Source organism: Haliotis rufescens, unplaced genomic scaffold (genome assembly GCF_023055435.1).
Source record: "Haliotis rufescens isolate VD_foot unplaced genomic scaffold, xgHalRufe1.0.p SCAF_21, whole genome shotgun sequence".
NCBI lineage: Eukaryota > Metazoa > Mollusca > Gastropoda > Lepetellida > Haliotidae > Haliotis > Haliotis rufescens.
In genome coordinates, this window is record NW_025963902.1 from 5,505,470 (window position 1) to 5,532,531 (window position 27,062).

A 27,062-nucleotide genomic window follows, 5' to 3' on the forward strand; every position below is an offset into this window, starting at 1 on the left:
AAATAATCGAGTCTGGACCAGACAATATAGTGACTGACACCATGAACATAGATCTACACGAATTGGGTTACGATGACATACATACATCAAATCAGCGAGCCTGGCCCGTTAGTCGCCTCTACGACGAGCATGGCCATGGGTTGCTGAAGACCAGTTTTGACTCGGAATCTTCACGGGACACTGACTTTGATTAATATCAGCGACGTGACTATCCACACATTTACCTATGAATTAATTATTGACTCTGTTAATTTCAGACATGTACATTAATAATTAAAAAAATAATTAACAAAATATCAAGTTCTAGACTCTGTAGAGTACATCCAGACGAACACTGCAATGTTTTACAACAAAATGTGAATTAAATGTACTTTGTCGGTGTTGATGATGTTATAAATATACCGTGTATTGATTAAATGGGAATGGCTTCTGGCAGTACCGTGGACGGCAATTATCAGTAGAGAGGGAATCGACATCTGTTGATGAGGACAAGGCGGGTCCTGGAGCAGCATTTGTGCAGCTTCCTAACGGGCTCCATTACGAACCTAACACCACCCAGAGCTGCAGCAGGCTTCACTCATAATGGCGTGATGCCCAACATTTAATTTGCCTGATTGTGTCGTCTGTCGTCTGTTGAATTTGATCTAAATGCTTCTGTCGTCTGTTGAATTTGATCTAAATGCTACTGTCGTCTGATGAATTTAATCTAAATGCTACTGTCGTCTGTTGAATGTGATCTAAATGCTACCGTCGTCTGTTGAATGTGATCTAAATGATACTATCGTCTGATGAATGTGATCTAAATGCTAGTGTCGTTTCTTGAATCTGATTTAAATGCTACCGTCGTCTGTTGAATGTACTCTAAATGCTGTGTACACCACATGAGCTAACAATGTCATCTGTGTACACCACATCAGCTAACAATGTCATTTGTGTACACCACAGGAGCTAACAATGTCATCTGTGTACACCACAGGAGCTAACAATATCATCTGTGTACACCACATGAGCTAACAATGTCATTTGTGTACACCACATGAGCTAACAATGTCATCTGTGTACACCACATGAGCTAGCAATGTCATTTGTGTACACCACATGAGCTAACAATGTCATCTGTGTACACCACAGGAGCTAACCATGTCATCTGTGTACACCACAGGAGCTAACCATGTCATCTGTGTACACCACATGAGCTAACAATATCATCTGTGTACACCACATGAGCTAGCAATGTCATTTGTGTACACCACAGGAGCTAACAATATCATTTGTGTACACCACAGGAGCTAACAATGCCATTTGTGTACACCACAGGAGCTAACAATATCATTTGTGTACACCACAGGAGCTAACAATATCATTTGTGTACACCACAGGAGCTAACAATGTCATTTGTGTACACCACAGGAGCTAACAATATCATCTGTGTACACCACAGGAGCTAACAATGTCATTTGTGTACACCACATGAGCTAACAATGTCATTTGTGTACACCACATGAGCTAAATATATCATTTGTGTACACCACAGGAGCTAACAATGTCATTTGTGTACACCACAGGAGCTAACAATGTCATTTGTGTACACCACATGAGCTAACAATGTCATTTGTGTACACCACATGAGCTAACAATGTCATTTGTGTACACCACAGGAGCTAACAATATCATCTGTGTACACCACAGGAGCTAACAATGTCCTTTGTGTACACCACAGGAGCTAACAATATCATTTGTGTACACCACAGGAGCTAACAATATCATCTGTGTACACCACAGGTGATAACAATCTCGTAGTAGGGTAGTATTTCTTTCGTGGCTTCTGGTGTTAAAACAGTGTCAACTTTTGGAGTTTTTAAATTCCAGGGAGGTGTAACCCATTGAAGTGACTTGCTGGTGGCTGAATGTCATCACAATTGTGACTTCGGATGAGTTCATGTACCAATATCCCAGATGGCTTTGGTAAGGGATTTGTCCGAGTTAGGGCTTCATCTCAGGTGATTTTGTATCAAGGGGTTTGATGTCCCCAGAACGATAATATTGCCTGCTCTCTTCTTAGTTTCAATGGGAGTTCTCCCGTCTCTACTTGTAGTGCTTCTAGTTTAGTACCTGTTGCTGCACCTGTGGCTAGTATAAGGGCTTTGTATTGTATTCTGTCGAGGCGGCTCAAGACAGTATTTGATGCTGAGTGAAAGGCCTCACAATCATAGTCTATTTTTGATCTGATCAGTGATTTGTAGAGGTCCAGCTGAGCGTCCCTAGAGGTACACCAAGATGTGCCTGAAATTGCCTGCAATACGTTCATGTCTTTATGACATCTGTTTTCCACATATCCCATATGTTTGCGCCAAGTGAAGTGGTGATCAAGGATCGCCCCTAGAAATTTGGCGGATGTTTCAAATTTGAATTTTACGCTCGTAATGGAGAGACGGGGTATCATGGCATCTTTCCCTCTGCGTTTGAATAGAACTCCCACAGGTCTTTTCACTTTAAAGGGTGAACCCCCATTTATTGCACCATTGATCTACTCCGTCCAGGGTTGACTGGAATATTTCTCTGATTTTTTAAATATCTTATATTGCTCCGTCATCAGCGAATTTAGAAGTTTGGGTTGGAGAGTTGACATGATCAAATAGATCATTCATCTTGATGTTAAACAGGGTTGGTCTTATAATGCTGCCTTGTGGCGTGCCATTGTCCAGTGACATAGGATCAGAATTATTGTTCCCTAGTTTTACTGATAGCGACATGTCTTCCAGGAAGCTGTCTATGAAGTTTGCAGTGTTCCCTTCTTCTCCTTTTTGTGCAAGTTTTGTGAGGAGTCCTCATGCCATACCATGTCGAGGCCTTTGCCGAAGTCCGGAAATACTGCGGCTAGGTATTATCATGTCTAGATCATACACTAAGACTAGGAAGGGACACTCATGTCTAGATCATACACTAAGACTAGGAAGGGACACTCATGCCTAGATCATACACTAAGACTAGGAAGGGACACTCATGTCTAGACACTCTTATGCCATTTTTGGTGATTTTCTGCTTGTTTACACTTTTAATTTCTGATTTTGAGATGGGTAAGTTTAAGCTGCTTTATCGGCGTTTTCATTATCGTATGTTCCTACGTGGGCGGGGATCCATAAGATTGTTAATTGTTTGCCTGCCTTAGTTAGGTCTTTGGAGCTTTTAAGTATTTGATTTATTAATTTAGGTCGGTTTTCGGTATTTTTGTTTTGGAGGGCTTGCAGTCCACTTAGGGAGTCGGTAAGTATTAGGATTTTTTTGTGGTTTTTGGATTCTTGATTATGGAGGGCTGAGGCCATGCCCATTAGTTCTGCCGTGTATATTGATTGGTTGTTTGGGAGTCGGAAGGATTGTGTGGTTTAAGTTGGTTGTGTGGTATGGACTCCGAAACCGAATCCGTAAAGTTTCTTTTGTCCGTCAGTGTATATATAAGCAGGGTGGAGTAGTCCATTATTCTATAGGTAGGTTCATTTTAGCCCCGTTTTTTCGTAGTCACAATGGGCGTGCGCGCTGACGTTATCTGTCAAACAAGTGCCAGCTGGTTAAAAAATACTTATCAGCGATTGACCAGTGCCGAAATTGATGTCTGTGGTCTTGTCAGCTGCGCCCGGTGCGCGCTGACCCTTATATGTGATGACGCAAGTTAACGCTCGCGTGCCAGGTGTTTGTTCAGTGAATGCAGCTCCGAGTCATTAGCGGCGATAGGTACGAGGTGTGTGGTGCCTAGCAACTCGCGAATTACCGTTAATGTGTGGAAAATATGAAAAGTGTAAGGAAATATATGAGGTTGAAAGGGTTAAAAAGAATGTGATGCCTCGTATTTTGGCAGCTTTGGTCAAATACCCCCAGTCTCCAGTGACCACATTATCACTTAAAATCACATATTCCAAGAGTTGATTAAGAAGCATCTTTCTGAAAATTTGCAATTAAACCTATGAGCTTCTTTTACTAATGTTGAAAAAAGAAACATTCTGCAACAATGTATTTTTGTGGCAGACAATGTCTTCTTCTTTTTCTACAGTCTGAGGCATTATTATGTTTTTCAAGTATTTTCTGGGACGATTAATATTGTGGGATTGTTCGCGTTCATATTCGGTCACGTTCGACAGGGTGATCGTAGCACTAAGGTGATCGTTACTCCCATACTTTAACATTAACTTACCAGTGGGGGTTTCGGGTAACCATATAGGTCCCCCTGAAACCCAAGCTTGTCGTAAGAGGCCACTAAATTGATCGGGTGGTCAGGCTCGGTGACTTGGATGCAACTGATGGCATATCATCGTATCCCAATCGATACTCATGATATCAATCACTGAATTGCTTGGTCCAGACTCCATTATTTAAAGACAGCCCTCATATAGCTGGAATATTGTGTGGCGTTAAACAACAAACAAAAAAACGTATATAGTTGTCTGTTCGTCCATGATATTTTTGCCGTCTGCTTGCTCGCGATCTTTATCGTCAGTTTCCCCGTTATCTTAATCGTCTACTTGACCATCGCCACTTGTCTGGAAGATCAGTTTCTACAACGGTGGAATTCTGATGTCACAAATTCAAGTAAAGGAAAATTTTATAAAGTCATTAAAGATAATATCTCACTGGAAACATATCTGTGTAATTTACCAAAAGGTGTGTACATACCACTACTACTTTTCAGAACTTATTGCCATTATTTACCGATTGAATGTGGAAGATGGAATCACACCCCTTTATTAGATAGAAAGTGTACTGTTTGTAAAAGCCAAGACATTGCGGATGAATATCATTATATTTTTTAATGTGAATATTTTAAAGAAGTAAGACAATTATACATACCAAAGACTCTTATTGTACATCCATCTATGTTTAAACTTCAACAGATGTTTCATTGTAAAAATAACATCTTCTTGAAAGAAATATCAAAATATTGTAAAATAGTAATGGCTACATTTAAATAATTATTATAGCTTCCATCACTATCATAGGTCACATCTCCTGTTAAATCTCAACATGCTACTTTTTGTAGCCTTGGGCGTAATAAAGTTCTGTTCTGTTCTGTTCTGTCATCGTCTGATCATATACGTTGCTTGTCGTCTACTCTGATTTAATCATTGTTGTTTGATCACATGTGATCTTTGTTGTCTGATCACATGTGATCTTTGTTGTCTGATCACATGTGATCTTTGTCGTCTGCTATATTTGTCGCATACCCTGTGGTGATCATTGTCGTATGTTCGTCTGTGATCTCCCCTCACTTGTTCATCCGTGATATTTATCGTCTGCTGTCTCAATTCATCCTTTGATGAGTTTGACCGCGACCATCCCTAGTCGGCAACAACTGATGCCCGTACGCGAGCAGCAGAACACGCCCCAATATAGATTAAACAACAGTGTCGCCTGTTGCAGAATCCCGCGAAGTGACGTCACGCAGGTTATTTGTCCGTACGATTACAGTACCAGCAGAATTATAGAGCGCCATCTGCTCAGTCGAAAGCAGTCGTCTGCTCATACTGACTGGACATGAACCTTCTTAATGAGGTGCACAGGGAACGGACAGGAGTCCACGTGGTCATACTTCGCATGCAAATAAAATGTCATTAGGGAACAGGAATGACCTTTGCTCGCATGTGATGGAACATGAATGGATTTATCGGAGAAGATAAGGTCAGCTGTCTACCTCCGACATATCGACTGATTATAACCGCTTCCACCTGGCCGCAATGGGCAGAATGTGATCGCGGCAGCATTATTATCTGCATGAAGGTGTAGTGTGTGTGTGACGCCAGATACACGGCTGAAATTCAGGATTATATGTGATAATGAGACTTTTTATTTTTAAATTTACACGAGAAAATCAACAGTGATGCCCCGGGATGGGATTAACTATTGCCATCTATTGCCATTAAATCAGGCGAAGCTAGTGTGACATATTTCTACCAAATGTCATATATGAAGACTTGGAGGATTCCGTTGCCTGGTGCTGTTGAGGTGATGAGGCCATGAACTTAGTCTGCGATTCATACTGGACCAATGAGATGCTGGTGGCCAGATCACGCAGATGTGGTGGACACGAGGAGGTCAGCGCTACTGACGGAGACGGTGAGTGTTCATCACACATTACATTGCAGAATGAGGGTTCATGAGCGTTTGTCAGGGTAGGGAGGGGGAGTGAAGGAGTGGGGAAGTATGCACGGGGAAGAAAGTGAAAGGGTAGGTAGAGAGTGTGTTAGTGAGTGAGAGAGTGAGGGAGGTGTTGGTGACACCTTGAGTGAGTGAGGGAGGGAGAATGTGAGTGAGTGAGAGCGTTAGTGACAGAGTGAGTGCGATTGAGGGTGAGCGTTAGCTAATGAGGGATGGGGAGAGTTATCGAGAGAGTGACAGAGAATGAGTCTTAGTCAGAGTGAGTGAGTGAGATTGTGAATGAGTGAGAGAGAGTCTTAGTCAGAGTGAGTGAGTGAGATTGTGAGTGAGTGAGATAGAGTCTTAGTCAGAGTGAGCGAGTGAGATTGTGAGTGAGTGAGATAGAGTCTTCGTGAGAGTGAGTGGGATTGTGAGTGAGTGAGGGAGTGTCTTCGTGAGAGTGAGTGAGTGAGATTGTGAGTGAGTGAGGGAGTGTCTTCGTGAGAGTGAGTGAGTGAGATTGTGAGTGAGTGAGAGAGTCTTCGTGAGAGTGAGTGAGTGAGGGAGTGAGTGAGGGAGTGTCTTCGTGAGAGTGAGATTGTGAGTGAGTGAGGTAGTGTCTTCGTGAGAGTGAGTGAGTGAGATTGTGAGTGAGTGAGAGAGAGTCTTCGTGAGAGTGAGTGAGTGAGAGAGAGTCTTCGTGAGAGTGAGTGAGTGAGATTGTGAGTGAGAGAGTCTTCGTGAGAGTGAGTGAGTGAGATTGTGAGTTAGAGAGAGTCTTCGTGAGAGTGAGTGAGTGAGATTGTGAATGAGAGTGAGTCTTCGTGAGAGTGAGTGAGTGAGATTGTGAGTGAGAGAGAGTCTTCGTGAGAGTGAGTGAGTGAGATTGTGAGTGAGAGAGAGTCTTCGTGAGAGTGAGTGAGTGAGATTATGAGTGAGAGAGAGTCTTCGTGAGAGTGAGTGAGTGAGATTGTGAGTGAGAGAGAGTCTTCGTGAGAGTGAGTGAGTGAGATTGTGAGTGAGAGAGAGTCTTCATGAGAGTGAGTGAGTGAGATTGTGAGTGAGAGAGAGTCTTCGTGAGAGTGAGTGAGTGAGATTATGAGTGAGAGAGAGTCTTCGTGAGAGTGAGTGAGTGAGATTGTGAGTGAGAGAGTCTTCGTGAGAGTGAGTGAGTGAGATTATGAGTGAGAGAGAGTCTTCGTGAGAGTGAGTAAGTGAGATTGTGAGTGAGAGAGTCTTCGTGAGAGTGAGTGAGTGAGATTGTGAGTTAGAGAGAGTCTTCGTGAGAGTGAGTGAGTGAGATTGTGAATGAGAGTGAGTCTTCGTGAGAGTGAGTGAGTGAGATTGTGAGTGAGAGAGAGTCTTCGTGAGAGTGAGTGAGTGAGATTATGAGTGAGAGAGAGTCTTCGTGAGAGTGAGTAAGTGAGATTGTGAGTGAGAGAGAGTCTTCGTGAGAGTGAGTGAGTGAGATTGTGAATGAGAGAGAGTCTTCGTGAGAGTGAGTGAGAGCCTTAGTCAGAGTGAGGTAGGGAGGGAGATTGTGAGGTGTAGGGGATTGTTGTGGAGTATGAAAGTGAGAGAAAGTGTGAGTTTAGGGAGGGGGGGGATTTAGAATCAATGTTACCATGTCACTTGGGGCCGACATCAAGTACAAACTTCACACCCAGAGCACATAGAACACACTTCAAACAGAGAACACATTAGTATATTACAAAACTGACGGACTATCGTTAACACATCATCACTTATCAGTCTCTAATATTGTGTCTCTAACAATTATAACAATATGACTTTTATTTGACTGATTAACAGGTTTCCATGTACCAAAGCATTACTAAAAAACAAACATGTATCTCATTTTGATCTATATTTACCCTCGCTTAAAAAAATGCATTGATGTTTTAAATCAATAACTCCACTGCACCAAGACAATGTATGGTAAAATGAACTGAAATAAAACAGGGACATTCCGTTGAATATTCATAGGATCTAAGCAATGTATTTGTGGCTTCCGTGGTTTTATCATCCCTTGAATCTTTTATGATAAAACATTATTTGAAGTCGATTTCAATCAAACCTCATCGATCATTTTCCTATCGTGTATCCAAAGCCCCAAAGTCTTACTCCGTTCTCCCATAGTTACGGGTTTGTTTGTCTTTATGTGGTAGAAGGGGAAATTTTATCGTTGCAAATAGTGTAACATCAAGATGGCTGTACAATAGGTCTAATGGTCTTCATCACTGGAGAACAGCCTCCGTGGTCTAGTGGATTGGGCGTCTGGTACAGGGCGGTATGGTATCTAAGTGGGCCAGCTATAACAGACACACACAAACACACACACACACACGCACGCACGCACGCGCGCTAAAAATGAAACAAAGAAGAAAAGGTTATTCGGTGGTGATGTATTTAATAATCATTGGTGTGTTGCTCTGGACCTTAAGTTTGCAGTGTTCGGAGACTGTTTTCAGTTTAGTAACGTTTGTAAAAATAATTATCAAATCCATTTTTCAATTGTAAATTTTCTTTTGCCGGCCAGTTTATATAGATACAGTAACATTATTGAATGTTGGTTGACTCACTCATGATTCTACTACACATGCGGTCGGGTAGCCTAGTGGTTAAAGCGTTCGCTCGTCACGCCGAAGACCCGGGTTCGAATCCCGACATGGGTACAATGTGTGATGCCCATTTCTGGTGTCCCCCGCCGTGATATTGCTGGAATATTGCTACAAGCGGCGTAAAACCAAACTCGCTCACTCACTCACTGATTCTACTACAATGCAAACGCAAAGTACATCAAGACGTTCAAGATTAATGCACTTACATAGCGACGTGCATACTGACTTGGAGCTGACCAGTCCTTGTTTTAGCTTCTTAATGCCGAGCGCCAGACAGGGTAACAACTAGTACCATCTTTTAACGTCTTTTGGTATGACACGACCGGGGATCGAACCCCGAACCTTCCGCTCTCCGGGCGGACGCTCTTCCGGGGGAACATATTTACATACATATACGTGTATATTAGAACGTATATGATAATGGAGCAATATACAAGTATGAAGACGTTTTAACTCATAGAGTGAGTTGGGTTTAACGCCGCTTTTAACATTATTCCAGCTATACCACGGCGTGTCAACTTAATGTGGAAGGAAAGACCGAAGTGATGCAGGTCTCAGACGTTTACCACTTCGGTGAAACAAACGAGCATGGGTATGGTGCTGACAAACCTAGAAACATAATCGGGGCGAACCGGGATTCGAACCCACAATCATAGGTTTCTGGCGTACCCAAGGGACGCAACTCTGCACAGCGAATCGTGGCGCCTTAGACGACTGGGCCCCCCGTGCCCCCTTTAACTCATAGAGTTTAACATCATACACATAAACAGTTTACGAATCCCATGGGATCTTTACATAAATTCACCAATTCTCTATTCAGAATGTGAACATCAACGTATTTTTGTCTTCCCCACGAACACACCACGCCATGTTCGATTTCGCATACGAGAATATTAAATTAAATACTCTGGGTTTCCCCCGATGTGATAAGACTGAACTAATTTATAAAGCGGCATAAACATTTAATGAAGATTACCAATCTCATTGAAATTTAATTGTTTGTTGTTTAACGCCTCACTCAGCAATTGTATACCTACATGACGGCGGTCTGTAAATAATCGAGTCTGGATCAGAAAATCCAGTGATTGACATCATGAAGATCGATCTACGCCAATTGGGATACGATGACATGCATCATCCAAGTCAATAAGCCTGACCACCCGATCCCGGTAGTCGCCTCTTTCGACAAGAATAGGTTCTCTGTTACTCCGACACGATACCCCTTGCATTAAAATTAGACCTTTCACTCCGATACGTTACTCAAAGCTGTTCCGATTTTAATAAGATTAAAATGATTCAGATAGTCAGGAAGCATACATTGCAAGATTGTGATGAACTCTCATTTTCTGTCTCGATTGCCGAACCAGCACGATGACGCGCGTTGACATCGTTATTGATGATGAGTATCACTGAAGCTGCATAAGCACAGGTTCAGACGCAAATGCACACATTAATATGACAATGTAATACAAATTTATTTGATAAATATATACTTTACAACATGAGTGAGTGAGTTTGTGTGTATGATTCTTTTAGCAATACTCTAGTCATAAAATGAAGAGGAGGTCAAACCAGGGCCTTCGTCTTGACGAACCATCAATACGCTTTTCTATGGTGGCCGAGAGGGGACATCGCTTTCTCGCTTTCTCGCTCTATCGCTTTCTCGCTTTCTCGCTTTCTCGGGGTATAGAAATATTCCCTCTTGGCCACTATATGGGCAGATTTACAGTACATACTATTCAAAAGAAATTAAAGAACACCCGATCCTTTCATATGACTATTGTTAGTCATTAGAGAAAGCGATAGAGCGAGAAAGCGATAGAGGGAGAAAGTTATAGAGCGAGAAAGCGATAGAGCGAGAAAGCGATAGAGCGAGAAAGCGATATTTCCCATAATGCCGTACATTAAAACGGTTTTTGCTGATATTTAGTGATCCATTCCTGTAATTCCCGTAGTTCTATAGTTATCTACTACATTTTTACACAGACAATGAGTCGGACACACACACAAACACACACACATACATACATAATTTTGACAAAACTATACTTAACCCCCTGGATGCCATTTGGACATTTTTGTCTCTACACAAAACGCAGTTGCTGTGCCAGAGGGACATATATGTCCTTCTGAAACATCATGTTAAAAGAATTGAAATAAAATATTTTTGGATTACCCCAAGCCCATAGCAATTGCAACATCGCAAAAAGCAGTAAATTTCCAACACATCTGTTTCATTTTCACAACTCTACTGTCAATAAATAACGCATATGGAGTTAGTCAAATTCCCCTTGTTTACACTTTCGTTCAAATGTGCCGCCATTGAAATATTTTTTTCATTTCGAACAAATTGCACCGACTGATTGAAAATCCACATGCGAAGGAATGTTTGAAACCTTCATAAATATTTTGGTTAAAAGATTGAAAATGGTCAAATATCTACGCATCTATGTATTAATTAGCTAATGAAACCAACTAAATGCCCAGTTTATCGATGGTGAAACGAGTGTATATATTTTTTTTACATAATGTTTTTGGTTTTTACATTGGTGGAGATTTACAACCTGACAAGACGCACAAAGTATCTAGAGCGCAATGTCAACAAAACAGCCGCCATGGACATTTTGTAAAAAATCGCATATTCAATACGTTTGCCGAGCTATAAACTACTGTTAATCACGTTAATGCTTTACAATATTTACATAGACAGTTAGGGAAATGGTTGTACTGTTATAGTGTGAAATTTGAAAATTATGGGTTTTATCGTTGTTACGTTACGTCGTTTTTAGACGAAAGTGTGCAGTTTCCAGAACGTCACTCGCAAATAAACTCGGCACAGCGATAGTACACAGGCTATTTTTAGGTGCACGTGGCAGCCAGAGGGTTAAGATATACATAAAATATTACAATGATAGCTGATTTAATATATGTTATAGATAATCATCGTAATGCATTTCATATTGTTATCAACCTTAACTATGTGGCCACACTAATTATTATGTCTCTCCATATGTGTAGTTTACACAAGTACACATATCAACTGTGGTAACGCCACAGCGATGGGGGCAGTGGGGTAGCCCTGTGGTTAAAGCGTTCGCTCGTCAAGCCGAAGACCTATTTCGATTCCCTGATTTATTTAGAGCGTATTGCCATGATCTGCCACATTCATACAACTGAATAGGGCCATAAATCAATCAATTACATTTTACGCAAAAATCTGTGGATTGTTTTTAAAATCACCTACGTCTGTACACTTAAATTATGTTTTAAGTAAATAGTGAGAAAAGTTCAACATTCCCTCCCAATTGCAGCAGATATCACATGCGGTCCCTATAGAGGTCAAGAGCGGATATTGCTTAACCGCGAGAAAGCGAGAAAGCGATGTCCCCTCTCGGCCACCATACTTTTCCGTTGCCGTCCTTAAAATGTTTTTTGCAACTATAAGTGTGAGAATATTAAACGTGACGTATTCCTGACGTACCAATATTGGCGTGAAAAACAGTGATTCATCACTACCCTCGGCAGAGTACTGTCTGGAGACTTCCCGTGAGACCGTGTACTCTACTGCAGACAGTCCATGCTCCTCCGAGCTCGCGGACCCTGGTCAGAACACGGACCGCTGGACCTTCTCACCTTTGACCCCAGGTAGGCATGTGTACCGGCTTTGAGTGAGTGTGTATTGTTTTACGCCGCTTTTATCAATATTCCAGCAATATCACGTCGGGGGACACCATAAATGGGCTTCACACATTGTACCCATTTGGGGAATCGAACCCGGGTCTTCGACGCGACGAACAAACGCTTTAACCACTAGGCTACCCTGCCGCCCCATTACCGGATTCGAAGTGTGTGCATTTAGTTCCGAAACAATATTACAACCCACGGGTATCGTTCCGGAACAAGCCGATCGGTGTTGTAAGATCCGGAAAGATGCGATTGGTGACATTGCAACCCTATCACCGCGGAGGTAAGCAAAAATGGGTAAGAAAAGGCCGTTCGTGGAGGCAGATCATTTTGTTATATGTGGATTATTTTTAAAGCACGATGGCAAACATTATAAAATTATGATTCTGGTAACAAACCGAGAATAATGATCAGGAAGAATCGGGAATTTTCACGATTGGACTGCCTGTTCTCCTCCTTCTCCCCGTCTACACAACAAAATACACAACTACCACATATTGGGATACTGTACGGTGCACTGACTGACCGCAGTTTATTCTTCAACAAGTATTCACATTATCATGAACATCGTCCGCATCAGGAACATCACCAGCATCATGACCATCAACCAACCGTAATTTACATGAATATAGATTCGATGCTTCATATTTCCAACGTGTACATATACACAGGCATCGACGCCTTATTACGTATTCTAATGGCTCGTCAGCGCATACTCATCAGAGTATATCCCAAATCCATACTCTCACAACTGGAGTGTTCGAGATTTCAACTATGGATACCGATCCATCTCACGACGTATTATCATGGCTCGCCAGCACAATTTGCAAGCAACGCATAACATCCTGATCATCTTGTGGACAGCCGCAGGTACTACACACATAATTAATAAAAAAAATATAGATTCAACCGACGTGCACTCCAATCGGCATCATAGATAACCGAACATGTTTAATATAGCCAGCCCGACTGCACCGCACCTGAGAATGAAGTTTCAACTTCCCGCCTTTTCTTATATACCCATTACGAAACCAGGTTACCTCCCTTTGTTGTGCTTTCCGACGTTAGGAGAAAATAATTTCGTTCTAATTCGTCCCTCAAACGAAAGAAATTATATTGGTCAAGTGGATAGAGCGTCTGTCCGGAGAAATGAAGGTCGGTTGTCCGATCCGAGGCCGCTTCATAACAAAGGACGTTATAAAATAGTACTTGTTACCACGCTTGGCGTCGGCATTATAGGGATAGAACAAGGACTGGTTGGCTCGAAGTCAGCATACTGAGTGGGGTAACCATGTTAAACTGCAGCATGGTGTCTCAGAGTCCGGAATAGTACAAGCAGCCACACCTTTTCATTTCGCCTCGCCTCCTCTTGGTCATATGAGTGAGTGAGTATGGTTTTACGTCGCTTTTAGCAATATTCCAGCAATATCACGGCGGAGGACACCACAAATGGGCTTCACACATTTTACCCATTTGGGGAATCGAACCCGGGTCTTCGGCGTGACGAGCGAACGCTTTAACCACTAGGCTACCCGACCGGCCCTTACGGTCATATGATCCACTCGCACAATATGATATACCACTCAAAAGAAGTTCAGGACCACCCGATTCTGTCATATGACTATAGTTAATCTGTCGCCATGGCAATAGTTATATGAAAGAATCGCGTGGTCCTTAACTTATTTTGAGCAGTGTATTAACAATTTAACTAGAATATCAATAGAATGAGATTAAAAAACTTTTCATTTTATTCTGTTACGGTTTACAACCATTGCAGTTCTGTAGCCATTTGGGACGAGGGGGTAGCCTAGTGGTCAAAGCGTTCGCTCGTCACGCCGAAGGCCCGGGTTTGATTCCCCACAAGGGTACAATGTGTGAAGCCCATTTCTGTGTCCCCCGCCGTGATATTGCTGGAATATTGCTAAATGCCGTGTAAGACAATACTCGCTGTAGCCATTTGGATGATGCAAGTAACGGGAATGGCAGGTGTAACGTTGCCCCGACAGCCTTCAGAGGCGCGACCAACTCGTTAAGTAACACAATGGGACTGCTTACCGAATGGTTTACGTTACTGCGGAACATCGCAGTAATTATCTGAAACATACAGGCATCACCTATTGGTCTGTACTTGGACAATACGGTGATTTAACAGGTTTGCTGTATACACGCCTTGTTATTGTCAGCTAATGTTGTTCTAATGGAGCCAGCACTGGCGTCCTGTAGGATGCGCTAGATGTGACATTTGCAGTTACCATGACAACTTACCAAACAACTCGATCCAAAGGGAATACATATATCGGATGCTTCTTGGGGCTATTTTGATATTTTGTTTGCAGCCATTGTGGTTTCTAATTTGAGTAGGAAATGGTTATATTATCAGCAAGGAGGTGAGCACAATTGGTTCCCATGGGGATGCTTAAGTTTCATATCCCCAAATATCGCATTGATGTTATCTACGAGGAAGGCAAACATTTCACTTATTGTTTTCTCAGCAAACTTCAGATGACACACAGACACGAATCATGAAGCACATATACACTAAGCATGAAGCACATATACACTAAGCATAAAACACACACATGAAGCACACACACAAAGCATGAAGCACATATACACTAAGCATAAAACACACACATGAAGCACACACACAAAGCATGAAGCACATATACACTAAGCATAAAACACACACATGAAGCACACACACAAAGCATGAAGCACACACACAAAGCATGAAGCACACACACAAAGCATGAAGCACACACACGAAGCATGAAACACAAACACGAAGCATGAAGCACACACGCAAAGCACGAATCACACACACACTATGCATGAAGCACATATACACTAAGCATGAAGCACACACACGAAGCATGAAGCACATAAAGACTAAGCATGAAGCACACACACGAAGCATGAAGCACATATACACTATGCATGAAGCACACATACACTATGCATGAAGCACACACGCTAAGCATTAAGCACATATACACTATGCATGAAGCACACATACACTATGCATGAATCACACACGAAACATGAAGCACACACACGAAGCATGAAGCACACATACATGAAGCACATATACACGACTGACAATGTGTGTTCAGTCAGTCTGGTGTAACACGGTACTTCCATCATGCTGACTTTACAACACGTTTGTCTCCTCAACAACTGATAGTCTTGGTTATCATAAAGGTCTGTGACTTGTATCACGTGTTCAGTTGTATTTGCCCACACACGCCATGCCTGCCCTGGGAGCATTCTTTATTGTTCCAGTCGTGTTAGCCTTCCTCCAAGGCTGCCTGAATGATAAGGTCATGGATGCATAGTAATTCTATCTTTACAATAGGCTAGATAAGCGGACAAGAGATCTTAGTACGACAGTCTTTTATGGGATAACTTGTTCTCATTAAATATTTTAGAAAATATAATTTAAACTAATTATTGCCTGACATGTACAAATCTATCCTTACAATAGGCTAGATAAGCGGACAAGAGATCTTAGTACGACAGTCTTTTATGGGATAACTTGTTCTCATTATATATTTTAGAAAATATAATTTAAACTAATTATTGCCTGACATGTACAAATCTATCCTTACAATAGGCTAGATAAGCGGACAAGAGATCTTAGTACGACAGTCTTTTATGGGATAACTTGTTCTCATTATATATTTTAGAAAATATAATTTAAACTAATTATTGCCTGACATGTACAAATCTACAGTCGTGTCGGGGGGTACACGGGGGGCCCAGTCGTCTAAGGCACCGCGATTCGATGTGCAGAGTTGCGCCCCTTGGGCACGCCAGAAACCTATGACTGTGGGTTCGAATCCCGGTTCGCCCCGACTGAGACCTGCATCACTTCGGGCTTTCCCCCCACATTAAGCTGACACGCTGTGATATAACTGGAATACTGTTAAAAGCGGCGTTAAACCCAACTCACTCACTCACACTACAGTCGTGTCAATACTTCCTGGAATGAAAACACCACATTCAATACGTTTGTGTAAAATACATTTTATATGGTTTTGATTTATTTTAGGAGCTTAATTCAATTTAACAACATAATAAATAATAATACAGATAGTACTGAAAGTAGACCAGGTGAACACTGCACAAATTACACGATCGATGGATCGATTAAGATCAGAATGTACAATGCACTATACCCATAGGGTTGTGATACAATGCCATTACCCAATAGATACTGCTTATCAACGAGAGGTTTCAGTGTCAGTTTTGTAAGATTATAAGTTTAATGTTACAGTACATTATGAGTGAGTGAGTATTGTTTTACGCCGCTCTGAGCACTATTCCAGCAATATCACGGCGGGGGACACCAGAAATGGGCTTCGGCGTGACGAGCGAACGCTTTAACCACCAGGCTACCCGACCGCCCCCAGTACATTCTGAAGAGGCCGAATTTGATGACAAAACGCGAAGTGCTGGTGATTCAAAATGTGCTTTATCAATGTTATTTCTGGGATGTCTGTTGATTTTTGTGTGCCTTTAGGTGTGTATTTTCAGCTATATCACCTGGAGCCTTGTCAAAGTATTTTTTTAGCATGATAGTTCTACAAACTTCATCACGCAACCGTCTTATTCATCCTTCATGACAAATAAGAGTCGGTGGTAGCCTGGTTGTTAAAGAATTCGCTCGTCACGCAGAAGGCCCTGGTTCGAAGCCCCACATGGGTGCAATGTGTGAAGCCCATTTCTGGTGTCCCCCGCCGTGGTATCGCTAGAATACTGCTAATTAAAAGCGACAAAACCCTCTCCATATCCCCATCGGTGGCACCCGTCACAAACACATGCAAATGCAAGTCAAGTGTTCATCTGAAAAAACACGGGAACATATGGTACAAGTCAAAGTAGGGAATTGCATCTGACATCATTTTTGTCAAATTTGGAAATGTCCTCCACATGTCTACCATAAAACTTTTTGAAAGCTTTACTGAGTCCTTGAATGTTGTAACCTTGATCAAACAGCTTCTGAGCAAAAGAACATGGCAGCATGGCCTTGTGTCTGATGGTGGAGTGAGTGAGTGAGTGAGTTGGGTTTAACGCCGCTGTTAACAGTATTCCAGTTATATCGCGGCGTGTCAGCTTTATGTGGGAGGAAAGCCCGAAGTGATGCAGGTCTCAGATGTTTACCACTTCGGTGAAACCCACGAGCACGGGTATGGTGCTGACAAACCTAGAAACATAATCGGGGCGAACCGGGATTCGAACCCACAGTCATAGGTTCCTGGCGTGCCCAAGGGACGCAACTCTGCACAGCGAATCGCGGCGCCTTAGACGACTGGGCCACCCGTGCCCCCGTCTGATGGTGGAATGAAGCGGGTTGTCATTGAGATAATGTATGTAGACATAAAGTAATCGGAATGGCACGTAGATATGCATCCCATAGGCACCAAATGTCCTCTCCGCGGGAGATTTGATCAAACAAACTGTGGACGTCCGTCATCAGTATTAAGATTCTGTTGGTCGCCATTTTGTTTTACCCTAACGTCTTAGTGGAAAGATAAGAGAAGTCGTTTGGCATGTTCTAAAATGGCGAAGCCCACAGACACGGGCTGATCTAAAGTTACGGATCCATATTCACCGCAATAAAACTCTGAAAATGTTTTAAAGTATTTGAAATTTCTTTTTGAACTGTGCCCTCTCAGTATGTCTTGCGTGTGATGTGTTCTACCGGTTGATAATTTCGTGTAATGTTTTCCATCCTCAAAAACCACACCCACCCGCATCACCTGACCCACACCATCAACAGCGGCCACAAGGCAAAACACCACAATCAATTATCTTATCTGACAATATTTCCCTAGCGCTGATAACTGGCAATATTCCTGCTCATATGCAACACATAATATGCCTCAACCTCACCAGTATGTCTACCCAGGGATTAAGCTCTTATCGTTTAATCCAGCGTCCATGTCGCGGCCACTGATATCGTGGTGATTTACTGCCTCGCTGTTCTAGTGGTCGATGTTGAAACGATGTCAATTTGGATTCTCGTCATGGAGTAGCTTTCTTCAAGAGCACTCGAACTCATGTTAAAAACTCCCCCATATCTCAAGCCTCCAAGCTCGTGACATCGTTATAGTTAGTCGGGGTCTTGTTTACAATCTCGCTGTATTTGGAAACCCTCACAAATTGTGGTCGTTGTTTTACGTCGTATATACCATCAGCGTACCGCTCCGTAATCGGGCGGGTGGTTACACAAGTCCTAGTTTATGTTTCACGCCCAGGGAGAATTGTTACTCGACGCTCGTCATGCAGATGTGGAAGTAGCTAGGATCATAAAAGACTGATAAGAATAGAGAATGGTTAAGTTGATCACGTGGATTGCGATTAAGTATAAAATTCCTGCTTCTCGAAATCAGGGTAAGTATAGTCTTGAAGTTCTGATAATAGGGCGTTTCAGGGCCTTGAATAGTATCGGGGATTCGTTATATGGTGTTATGAAGACGCCTGATTATATGGACTAGCTATAGAGAATCTCACCCTCGTGTCTATTGATATCAAATATATCAACACGAGTTGATAAAAGTGGAAAAATTCCGAGGCTTGCCGAGGACTTTTGCCAATTTTATCAACGAGTGTTGATATATTTGATGTCAAAAGACACGAGGGTGAGATTATATTTATCATCCAACATCATTCTTCCAACTTTTTCAATTTGTAGACAGTAATTAGCAGTGTCTTCAGTGTACAAAAAAAGTACTGCTAACAGCTTCAGTAGCAGAGCCATTAGTGATGTCTTTTGATTGTGACGTCAATGACGTTGATTGTGACCACAATGGTCTGCAAAGCATTGTGATATAATTTTTTAATTTGACGTTTACACGATATGCGACTTTTCCATTGGACGAGAGGTCGGTCACATGACCGCGAAATTAACGTTCATAAGTGTATGAACGACACATTTGACGTTCATACGTTTTTCACGAGACCGTGTTCTTGAAATGACGTAAACACTGACGGACTACTTCCACATTCCTGGGGAAACCCCTGGGAATTCCCTACCACGAAAACATACATTAACATTATTTCTGATCATTTAGAACCTTTTATCTTGGTCACAGCATTTCAGTATACATTGAGAAACGTAAGAGAGCTTGACTGCATGATTGTTCACGAATTTCCTCGCTACGGCCCATCCTAATGAACAAACGAAAAATTGCACATCCAAACTATCGTCAGTATCGACTCGATCTGTGTCTAGGCTGACAGTGACCGTCTCCAGCAATCTACGAATTTACCTTAGTGTCTGTTTGACGCATCTTTAATCACCTTTCAATAATCGGTCAGTTGATCAATTATGACTAACACATGTAACCGCCACAGGTTCATTAACAACTTCGGAAATCCTCCCGTTACGTTTATCGTGTCGGCCATTTTGACGTCTTGTACTTGATGTAATTTATGTATTACGACGCGCTGTCATTGTGACTGACTTACTGAGGTAGTTCATTACAGACCTTTCTCATCTAATGGGGATATTATATGAAGACATGTGTTGCGTAAGATGTTTCTGAAGAGCAAGTTCTGCATCCATACGCTCATGTCACCTCTCTTTTGGGGGATCTATTTTATTCCGCGATATAGCTGGTTGTTGTTTGGCTGTCAGTGTAAACATGAAGTCACACGTACTAAATAAAATTGTGTTTAGATCTTGGCCTACGTCCTTTGAGGTAAGAAATTGTGATAAAAAATTATAAGAATTGACTTTCACTTTGTGTGAGTTCATTGGAGTATGAACCTTCATAGTGAGGGCCAAACATTGTATGAACGTCGTCGCAAGCTCCGACGTTCATGCAGCTTGGCCCTCACTCTATGAAGGTTCATACTCCAATGAACTCACACAAAGTGAAGGTCAATTCTTAAGTAATTTCATTGCAGCGATATCTACAGTGTAGATATCGCTTGATCTCATCCAAGCGACATCTCCTGTGGGAGCCAGTTTTGGATGATAAACGGTGTTATGAAGACGCCCTGTTTATATGGACTAGATATCATAATGCGCACACCTCCAACTGAGGGTTGTTTTAGGGTCACGCCCCATGTCAGTATTCGCTTCTTTATATATTTATTTTTTTATGGTATTGAATACTGTTATAGGATAATTTCTACTTCTTGAAATATGGATAAGTTTGTTTTGGGGGTCATGCTAAATATCGGGGGATCTCAATCATATTTTATAGAAGAAATGAAATAAATCTTGTTCCTCTATTTTTATTGCGCAATAAATTAATGCATTAAGTACTCATAAAAAGAAGACCGTCATATTGAAGAGTGTCGCGTGAGAGAGAGTTATGTAGGGTTTATAGAGAGAGAGTCCAGATATTCGTGCTTGTCAAAACTCCTTTATCCTTTATTCGTTATCCTGGTTAAAGGAGTTTTGACAAGCACGATCTCTAGACCCTGTTTCCGTGTATATTTAATACTTATACGCCTGAAGAAATATTTATGCATATCTATCTATGCATAAACTATCTAACCCTATGTAACTCTCGAGTAGTGAAGACTTGGGCCTGTGTGAATCTGTGACGTGTTAAAGGTTTACTCATTAAAGTTGAGTTTTCTAAGGAATATTGTCTGCTTAGGATATGCATTAGTCTTACCCTATATAACATCTTATCATGAGGCAAAGTTCAATATGACTTACTTCTGTATACATATATACAGACATACCTCAAAATAAAACCCGTGAAGATTCCGTTGTAGAATAGGTCTTCAGCAACCCATGCTTGCCGTAAAAGGTGACTATGCTTGTCGTATAAGGCGACTAACGGGATCGGGTGGTCAGGCTCGCTGACTTGGTTGATGCATGCCATCGATCCCAATTGCGTGGATCGATGCTCATGATGTCAATCACTGGATTGTGTGGTCAGACTCGATTATTTACAGACCGCCGTCATATATCTGAAATAATGCTGAGTGCGGCGTTAAACAACAAACAAACAAACACTTCATAATAATACACATGATTGCCCGTCAAGCCATCGGTGATATAAAACCCCAAATTTTAACTGAAACAATTCATGTCAATTTTATTCAACGACAGCAGGCGATATGCGTTGTTTCCTGTGATGGCTGAGTGCAAGGGAATAAATACACAGTTGCAATGAAGGATAACATCGCTTCTTAGACCATTATTTCCATTCTTGGTAAACATCCCTCGGTCACACACCATTACACCTGATGACAGTCCTCCAGCTTCACCGCTAGTTTGCCACCCTTTCGTCCTGTCGGTTCTATCTTTCACTCAGCACTGAACCCCTGGTGCTAAAAGTTGTGCAAATATACACTGAATGTTGTCTCCGTGGATCGATACACCAGTGACACTTCCCATCAGTGATAATGACACTTGCATTGAACAAGCATGTCAGTGTAGATGGAATGATTGACAGTTTGGCTTGTGTATTGATTAAACAAGCTCTCACACTACACCAGTACACACAGTCTGCGCACCTTTCAGAGGCGGGTATTAGCTCAGGTAATATGTACACCTGCGCGTCAAGTTCCTCGAACTGACTGTCGTGTGGTTGGAGGTACGGAGGGTCACTTCTTTGGCGGAGGTGCCACATCACCGGTACCTTCACTAGAAATTGGTCACTTCTTCCAGTCTGAAATAGTCCTTACTGGCTCATCAAACTGTGAGTTGTTAACATTTACCGTTGTTGTTTGTTTGTTTGTTGTTTAACCCCACACTCAGCAATATTCCAGTTATATGACGGCGGTCTTTAAATAATCGAGTCTGACCACACAATCCAGTGATTGACATCATGGGCATCGATCCACCCAATTGGAATACGATGACATGCATCAATCAAGATAAAGAGCCTGACCACCCGATCCCATTAGTCGCCTCTTACGACAAGCATAGTCGCCTTTTACGGCAAGAAGGGGTTGTTGGAGACCTATTCTACCCTGGATCTTCACGGGTCCATTTACTGGGTACCGATATAGATGTAGACATTGTCGAGTTGTATTAGCATCGTGCCATGTGCCTCATCGCTTGTATTATCTTTTACAGACAGGACCTTCCTCATCGTTGTGGTTTAATGGAGCCTATACACTTGATGGAGAAGTGGTTAAACCCGCAATACGTCAGCTTCGGGAGCAATGTAAAGAAAACGAATTGTACGACGATGTGAGGATCATCGCGATTAGACAACTGTGATGAGTGTTTTCTATCAAGGGCGGTATTGTCAGTGAGAAGTTCGTGACGACCGTCGACAACAATAATATTCCTGCATTCCTTTAAAATATCGTTATGCACTGTTGGGATAACCTGTGTAAAACGGACAAGAATTAACTGCAAGTGTTCTTACGGTGACAAAAGATGAAAGGGTCAGATCGGAAATATCGGTCAAGGTCAAGGTTGTGGACCTGGAAATGACACCTGTTTCTAGTTGATCGGTATCTGCGAGCGATGAACAACACCACCGGAGAGTGTGAAAACATTTCTAGTGGCTGCGAGGTGTGGGAACTTCCGTACGGGGTTACCGTGCTCGCGTTGCTCTGTCTTTCCGTCAACATCGTCGTCAGCCTCCTCATCAACGCTTTGTTGATGTTGATACTGCAACACTCCCCTAGTCTGAAGACGCCCCCCAACAGCCACCTCCTCAACATCTGCATCAACAACATCCTTCTCTGCATCAGCATGCTCCTCGCCATGGTTGGCGTCAACGTCAACGGCGTCAACGACGTCACGTACGAGGTGAGCCAGGCTCTTTCTAGCACGCAGTTGTTCATTGTGTATAATTCCCTCCTTCAGTACTGGGGGACATTTGCATGCATTGGCTACTACCGCAAAAAGACAATCAAGGAGCCGTCTCTGACCTTGAGGATCCGGCGGCAAATTGTGTCAAGGTCAATCGCCGGAAATTGGATTATCTCGCTTTTATTGAGCACGACGTGCAGCTTGATCTACAGAGGAACGAGTAACATCATGGAGACGACATTAGACCCATTTCGTAAGGACTATTACCAATCAAAAATGTCAACCTTTGCCGCGGAACAAATGACAATCATTTTATTCATTCTCGGTGTGTTCCTGGTCGGCTTCGTGACTATATTTTCTTCCTATTACAGTATTTTCAAGACATTAAATGTCACTGGTACTTTTGCCAAAAATCGCGTGACTCCATTTCAACGCGCCCCTAGTCTTGCCTCGGACGTGGCGGACCTGACAGTGCCTTGTGGACGGTCTTATCATCCTGCCGATGCGCCAGCCGGTAGGCCGTTCACCGTCTCCCAAAAATCAAATGATACACTTGTAGTGCACTACCAGAAGTGTGACAACACTCTTGCCTTTGAAGACATTCTTGCCTTAGAAAACCCCATCCGCGCCGCCAACTTAGTGAAGCAGGATCACCAGAAGCGTCAATTGCAAATGACCTTGAGCAATGGAAGCACAACTTCTACAAGGTCACGTTGCCCGGATTTCTCGGACATATCACTGGGTGCGGATCTCGAGCGTTTCCAGATGATGAAGAACAGCTCTGCCTTGAGGAACCAGTTTCTAAGACGGGATCGAGACAGCTTGAGCAGTGCTATCAGAAACAGCCTTGTTATGTTCTGTGCCTATCTCGTCTGCTCGCTTCCTCTCATCTTTTGCAGTTTCCCGCGCGCTCTTGCTGCCGTCCCACCTCAGAACCGGGTGATTACACTGCTTGTTTGTCGTCTGCTCTTCTTCGTCAACGCACCAGTGTATCCCACCTGGTATCTGCTGTTCAGCAAACGGGTGCGTAAGTGCTTGCGGCGAATGTCGGACACAATGCTTCTACGACTGAACGTGAGGCGGTGATACACGTCAGTGAAAGTACATTACAGGAACAGTTGGGATTTTGTGATGCCTTTGCCAAAGAAACAATGAAATGCTGTGATTGGACCAGGACCGGCCTTTTGATATTTTTGATATCGGGTTTGTGTGGTTGGTTTTGGTTGGTTTGTTGTTTAACGCCGCACTCAGCAATATTCCAGCTATATGACGGCGGTCTGTAAGTAATCGAGTCTGGACCAGACAATCCAGTGATTAATATCACGCGCATCGATCCATGCAATTGGGATCGATGACATGCATCAACCAACAAGCGTGGTGGTGGTGGTGTGTGTGTGCGTGCGTGCGTGCGTGCGTGCGTGCGTGCGCGTGTGTGTGTGTGTGTTCCACAAAGCAATATTAGTGCTAAGCAAGGGCGGATCAAGCATTTTTAAAAGAGTGAGGTCCAAACTATAAAAATCATCTCTCAGTGAGTGTGTGGGTGGGGGGTGGGGGGTCCAGACAAACACGCTTTCAAAAGGGGAGGCGTTCGTACCCCCTTGACACCCACCCCACACCCACACCCCACACCCCACACCCCACACCCCGGATCCGCCTGCGTTAAGATGATCGTAACACCCATATTTTAACATTGACCTAGGACAGTTCTAGCGCTAATATCGCTTTGTGAAACGGGGCCCAGAGTGTCTCCAACTACTGCAGGCCAATGCTACTGTCACTTTTATCTGGCGAAATGTACTACCAACAACACACGGGGTGCGGTGATTAGAAAGTACGATGGTTGAAGTTCTTCGGGGAGTCAGATGTTCCTGTTTAGCTATTTCATCTTAAGGTACTTTTAACATTGAACAATGCTTGTGACTGATCTGATCTCAATTTCTAGGTTATTTTCCAAGGCTAAGGTTGTAATGAATTCAAGGAGTAATGTGACACGGACTTCTGTCATTCCTAATGCTAGACTTCTCAATCAACTTACGAACCTGTGAAACTAACGGACCCGTATAAAGTCTTCAAAATCTTGTGTGATATTTAAAAAATTACATTAAAACAACAAAACATCCATTACGATTGTTTTGGCATTCAGCTGTGTTGACGTCATCGGTGTATGACGGCTGTATATCCGTTGTTCCTATGTTCATGTAATTACATCCGGGGCCTGCTGAAAAGGGAAGGAATTGGTTAAATTGTTGCCGTTCAGACAGGAGAGTGAGAGATTATTGCTTAACGCCGCTTCAGCAATCTTGCAGTGTTTCGCGGCGAGGCTAACAGTAGAACGATGTAGAATATATGACTGACGAAACTGACCCTGCCCTAATATTGCCTTATATACCTAAAACCCACATCCTCAATTATCCAGTGTACATAAAAATTGAATGGAGAAGTTATACACTGAATAATTGAGGGTCTGCCCACTAGGAGTGAGCGAGTATGGTTTTACGCCGCTTTTAGCAATATTCCAGCAACATCACGGCGGGGGACACCAGTAATGGGCTTCACACATTGTACCCATATCGGGAATCGATCCCGGGTCTTCGGTGTGACGAGCGAACGCTTTAACCACTAGGCTACCCGACCGCCCCTCCCCACTAGGAGATGTGTTATGATATAATTATTTATATACCGGTATCTTGTTATATGTGAGATATATACAACATGTTCAAGTGATGTTAATGTGTCTTGTTATTATATACAGTGGAATCTGTCAAAACTGGACTTTGATTTATCCGTATTTCTGTCTATACCGACTTTTTCGGTCCCGAATATATTATGATGAATAATGTTTCTTTCAATCTTTCATCTTTGTGCCTGTTTTTTTAATATCCTCTTATAATGTCACTAATCCGGATCTCTGTTTAAATCGAACTCAACTTTCAGTCTCACAGACCCCCTGTGATAATTCGGGTTAGAACTGGTGAACAGCAGCCCACGCTTGTCGTAAGAGACGACTAACGGGATCGGGTGGTCAGGCTCCCTGACGTGGTTGATGCATGTCATCGTATCCCAATTGCGTGGATCGATGCTCATGATGATAATCACTAGGGCTGCAACGATACACCTAGGTCACGATTCGATACGTATCTCAATACTTACATCACGATTCGATACGTATCTCGATACTTACATCACGATTCGATACGTATCTCGATACGCTACGATACATATTGTGACAAGAGAAGACAAGAGATAAATGAATATAACTCAGTTTATTAAAATGAAAAGTTAAATGAAAGTGAATAAATGTTCATGAGTCATAAAATATATACTGTACAGTGTCCAGTAACAAAGGATTTGCCATTTTCATGTATAAAGGGAAAAAACAATTCAAAAAATTATTGCGACCTACAGAACAGTCATGTTATACACCATTTGAAAGGTCTAATCCTATTGTTTATTAATATGAAATTTATGTTTATCACATTATTTAAATATTGCATTTACAACTTAATTTAGTTCGTTATAAATTAAAAAAATGTAAGCTAACACATTCATAACGTCCAGATTAAAGACCAAGGAAGCGAAAATTTCCACTTTTTTTATTTTCATTGTTTACGTAATTGGAAAATTATTTTAAAAAGAATTATAATTAGTATCTGTTTTCACCCATTTCCCGATAACAGCGACTGTCCGCTCAGTAACATGAAGAAATACTTCCGTTTTCGAAGCTTCGTATGAATAACACGTCCGTCGAAGACTGACATATGACACATCGCTAGAAAGTTTTGGGTTTTTTCATCTACACGCTCGTAACATAGCCTGGAGTCTTTCCGAAGCTTTATAAACCTATTCATTGGGATCTCTATTAAATAAGAGAGTTCTTTCTATAGGCATTAAAA

The 27,062-nt window shown here is 42.3% G+C and overlaps 1 protein-coding gene across 3 annotated transcripts; it reads left to right on the forward strand.

The window, feature by feature from the left end:
- Positions 1-5,491: 5,491 nt before the first annotated feature.
- Positions 5,492-24,466, forward strand: LOC124133365. Of its 3 annotated transcripts, none has more exons than XM_046497746.2 (2): positions 5,492-6,102; positions 22,480-24,466. In XM_046497746.2, the coding sequence occupies exon 2, from the start codon at positions 22,879-22,881 to the stop codon at positions 24,253-24,255; it is 1,377 nt and encodes a 458-aa protein (XP_046353702.2). In that variant the 5' UTR covers positions 5,492-6,102; positions 22,480-22,878; the 3' UTR covers positions 24,256-24,466. The 3 variants fall into 3 exon arrangements, with proteins under 3 accessions (XP_046353702.2, XP_046353703.2, XP_048257115.1); XM_046497747.2 differs by lacking the exon at positions 5,492-6,102 and adding an exon at positions 18,594-18,824; XM_048401158.1 differs by lacking the exon at positions 5,492-6,102 and adding an exon at positions 21,984-22,099.
- Positions 24,467-27,062: the final 2,596 nt, after the last annotated feature.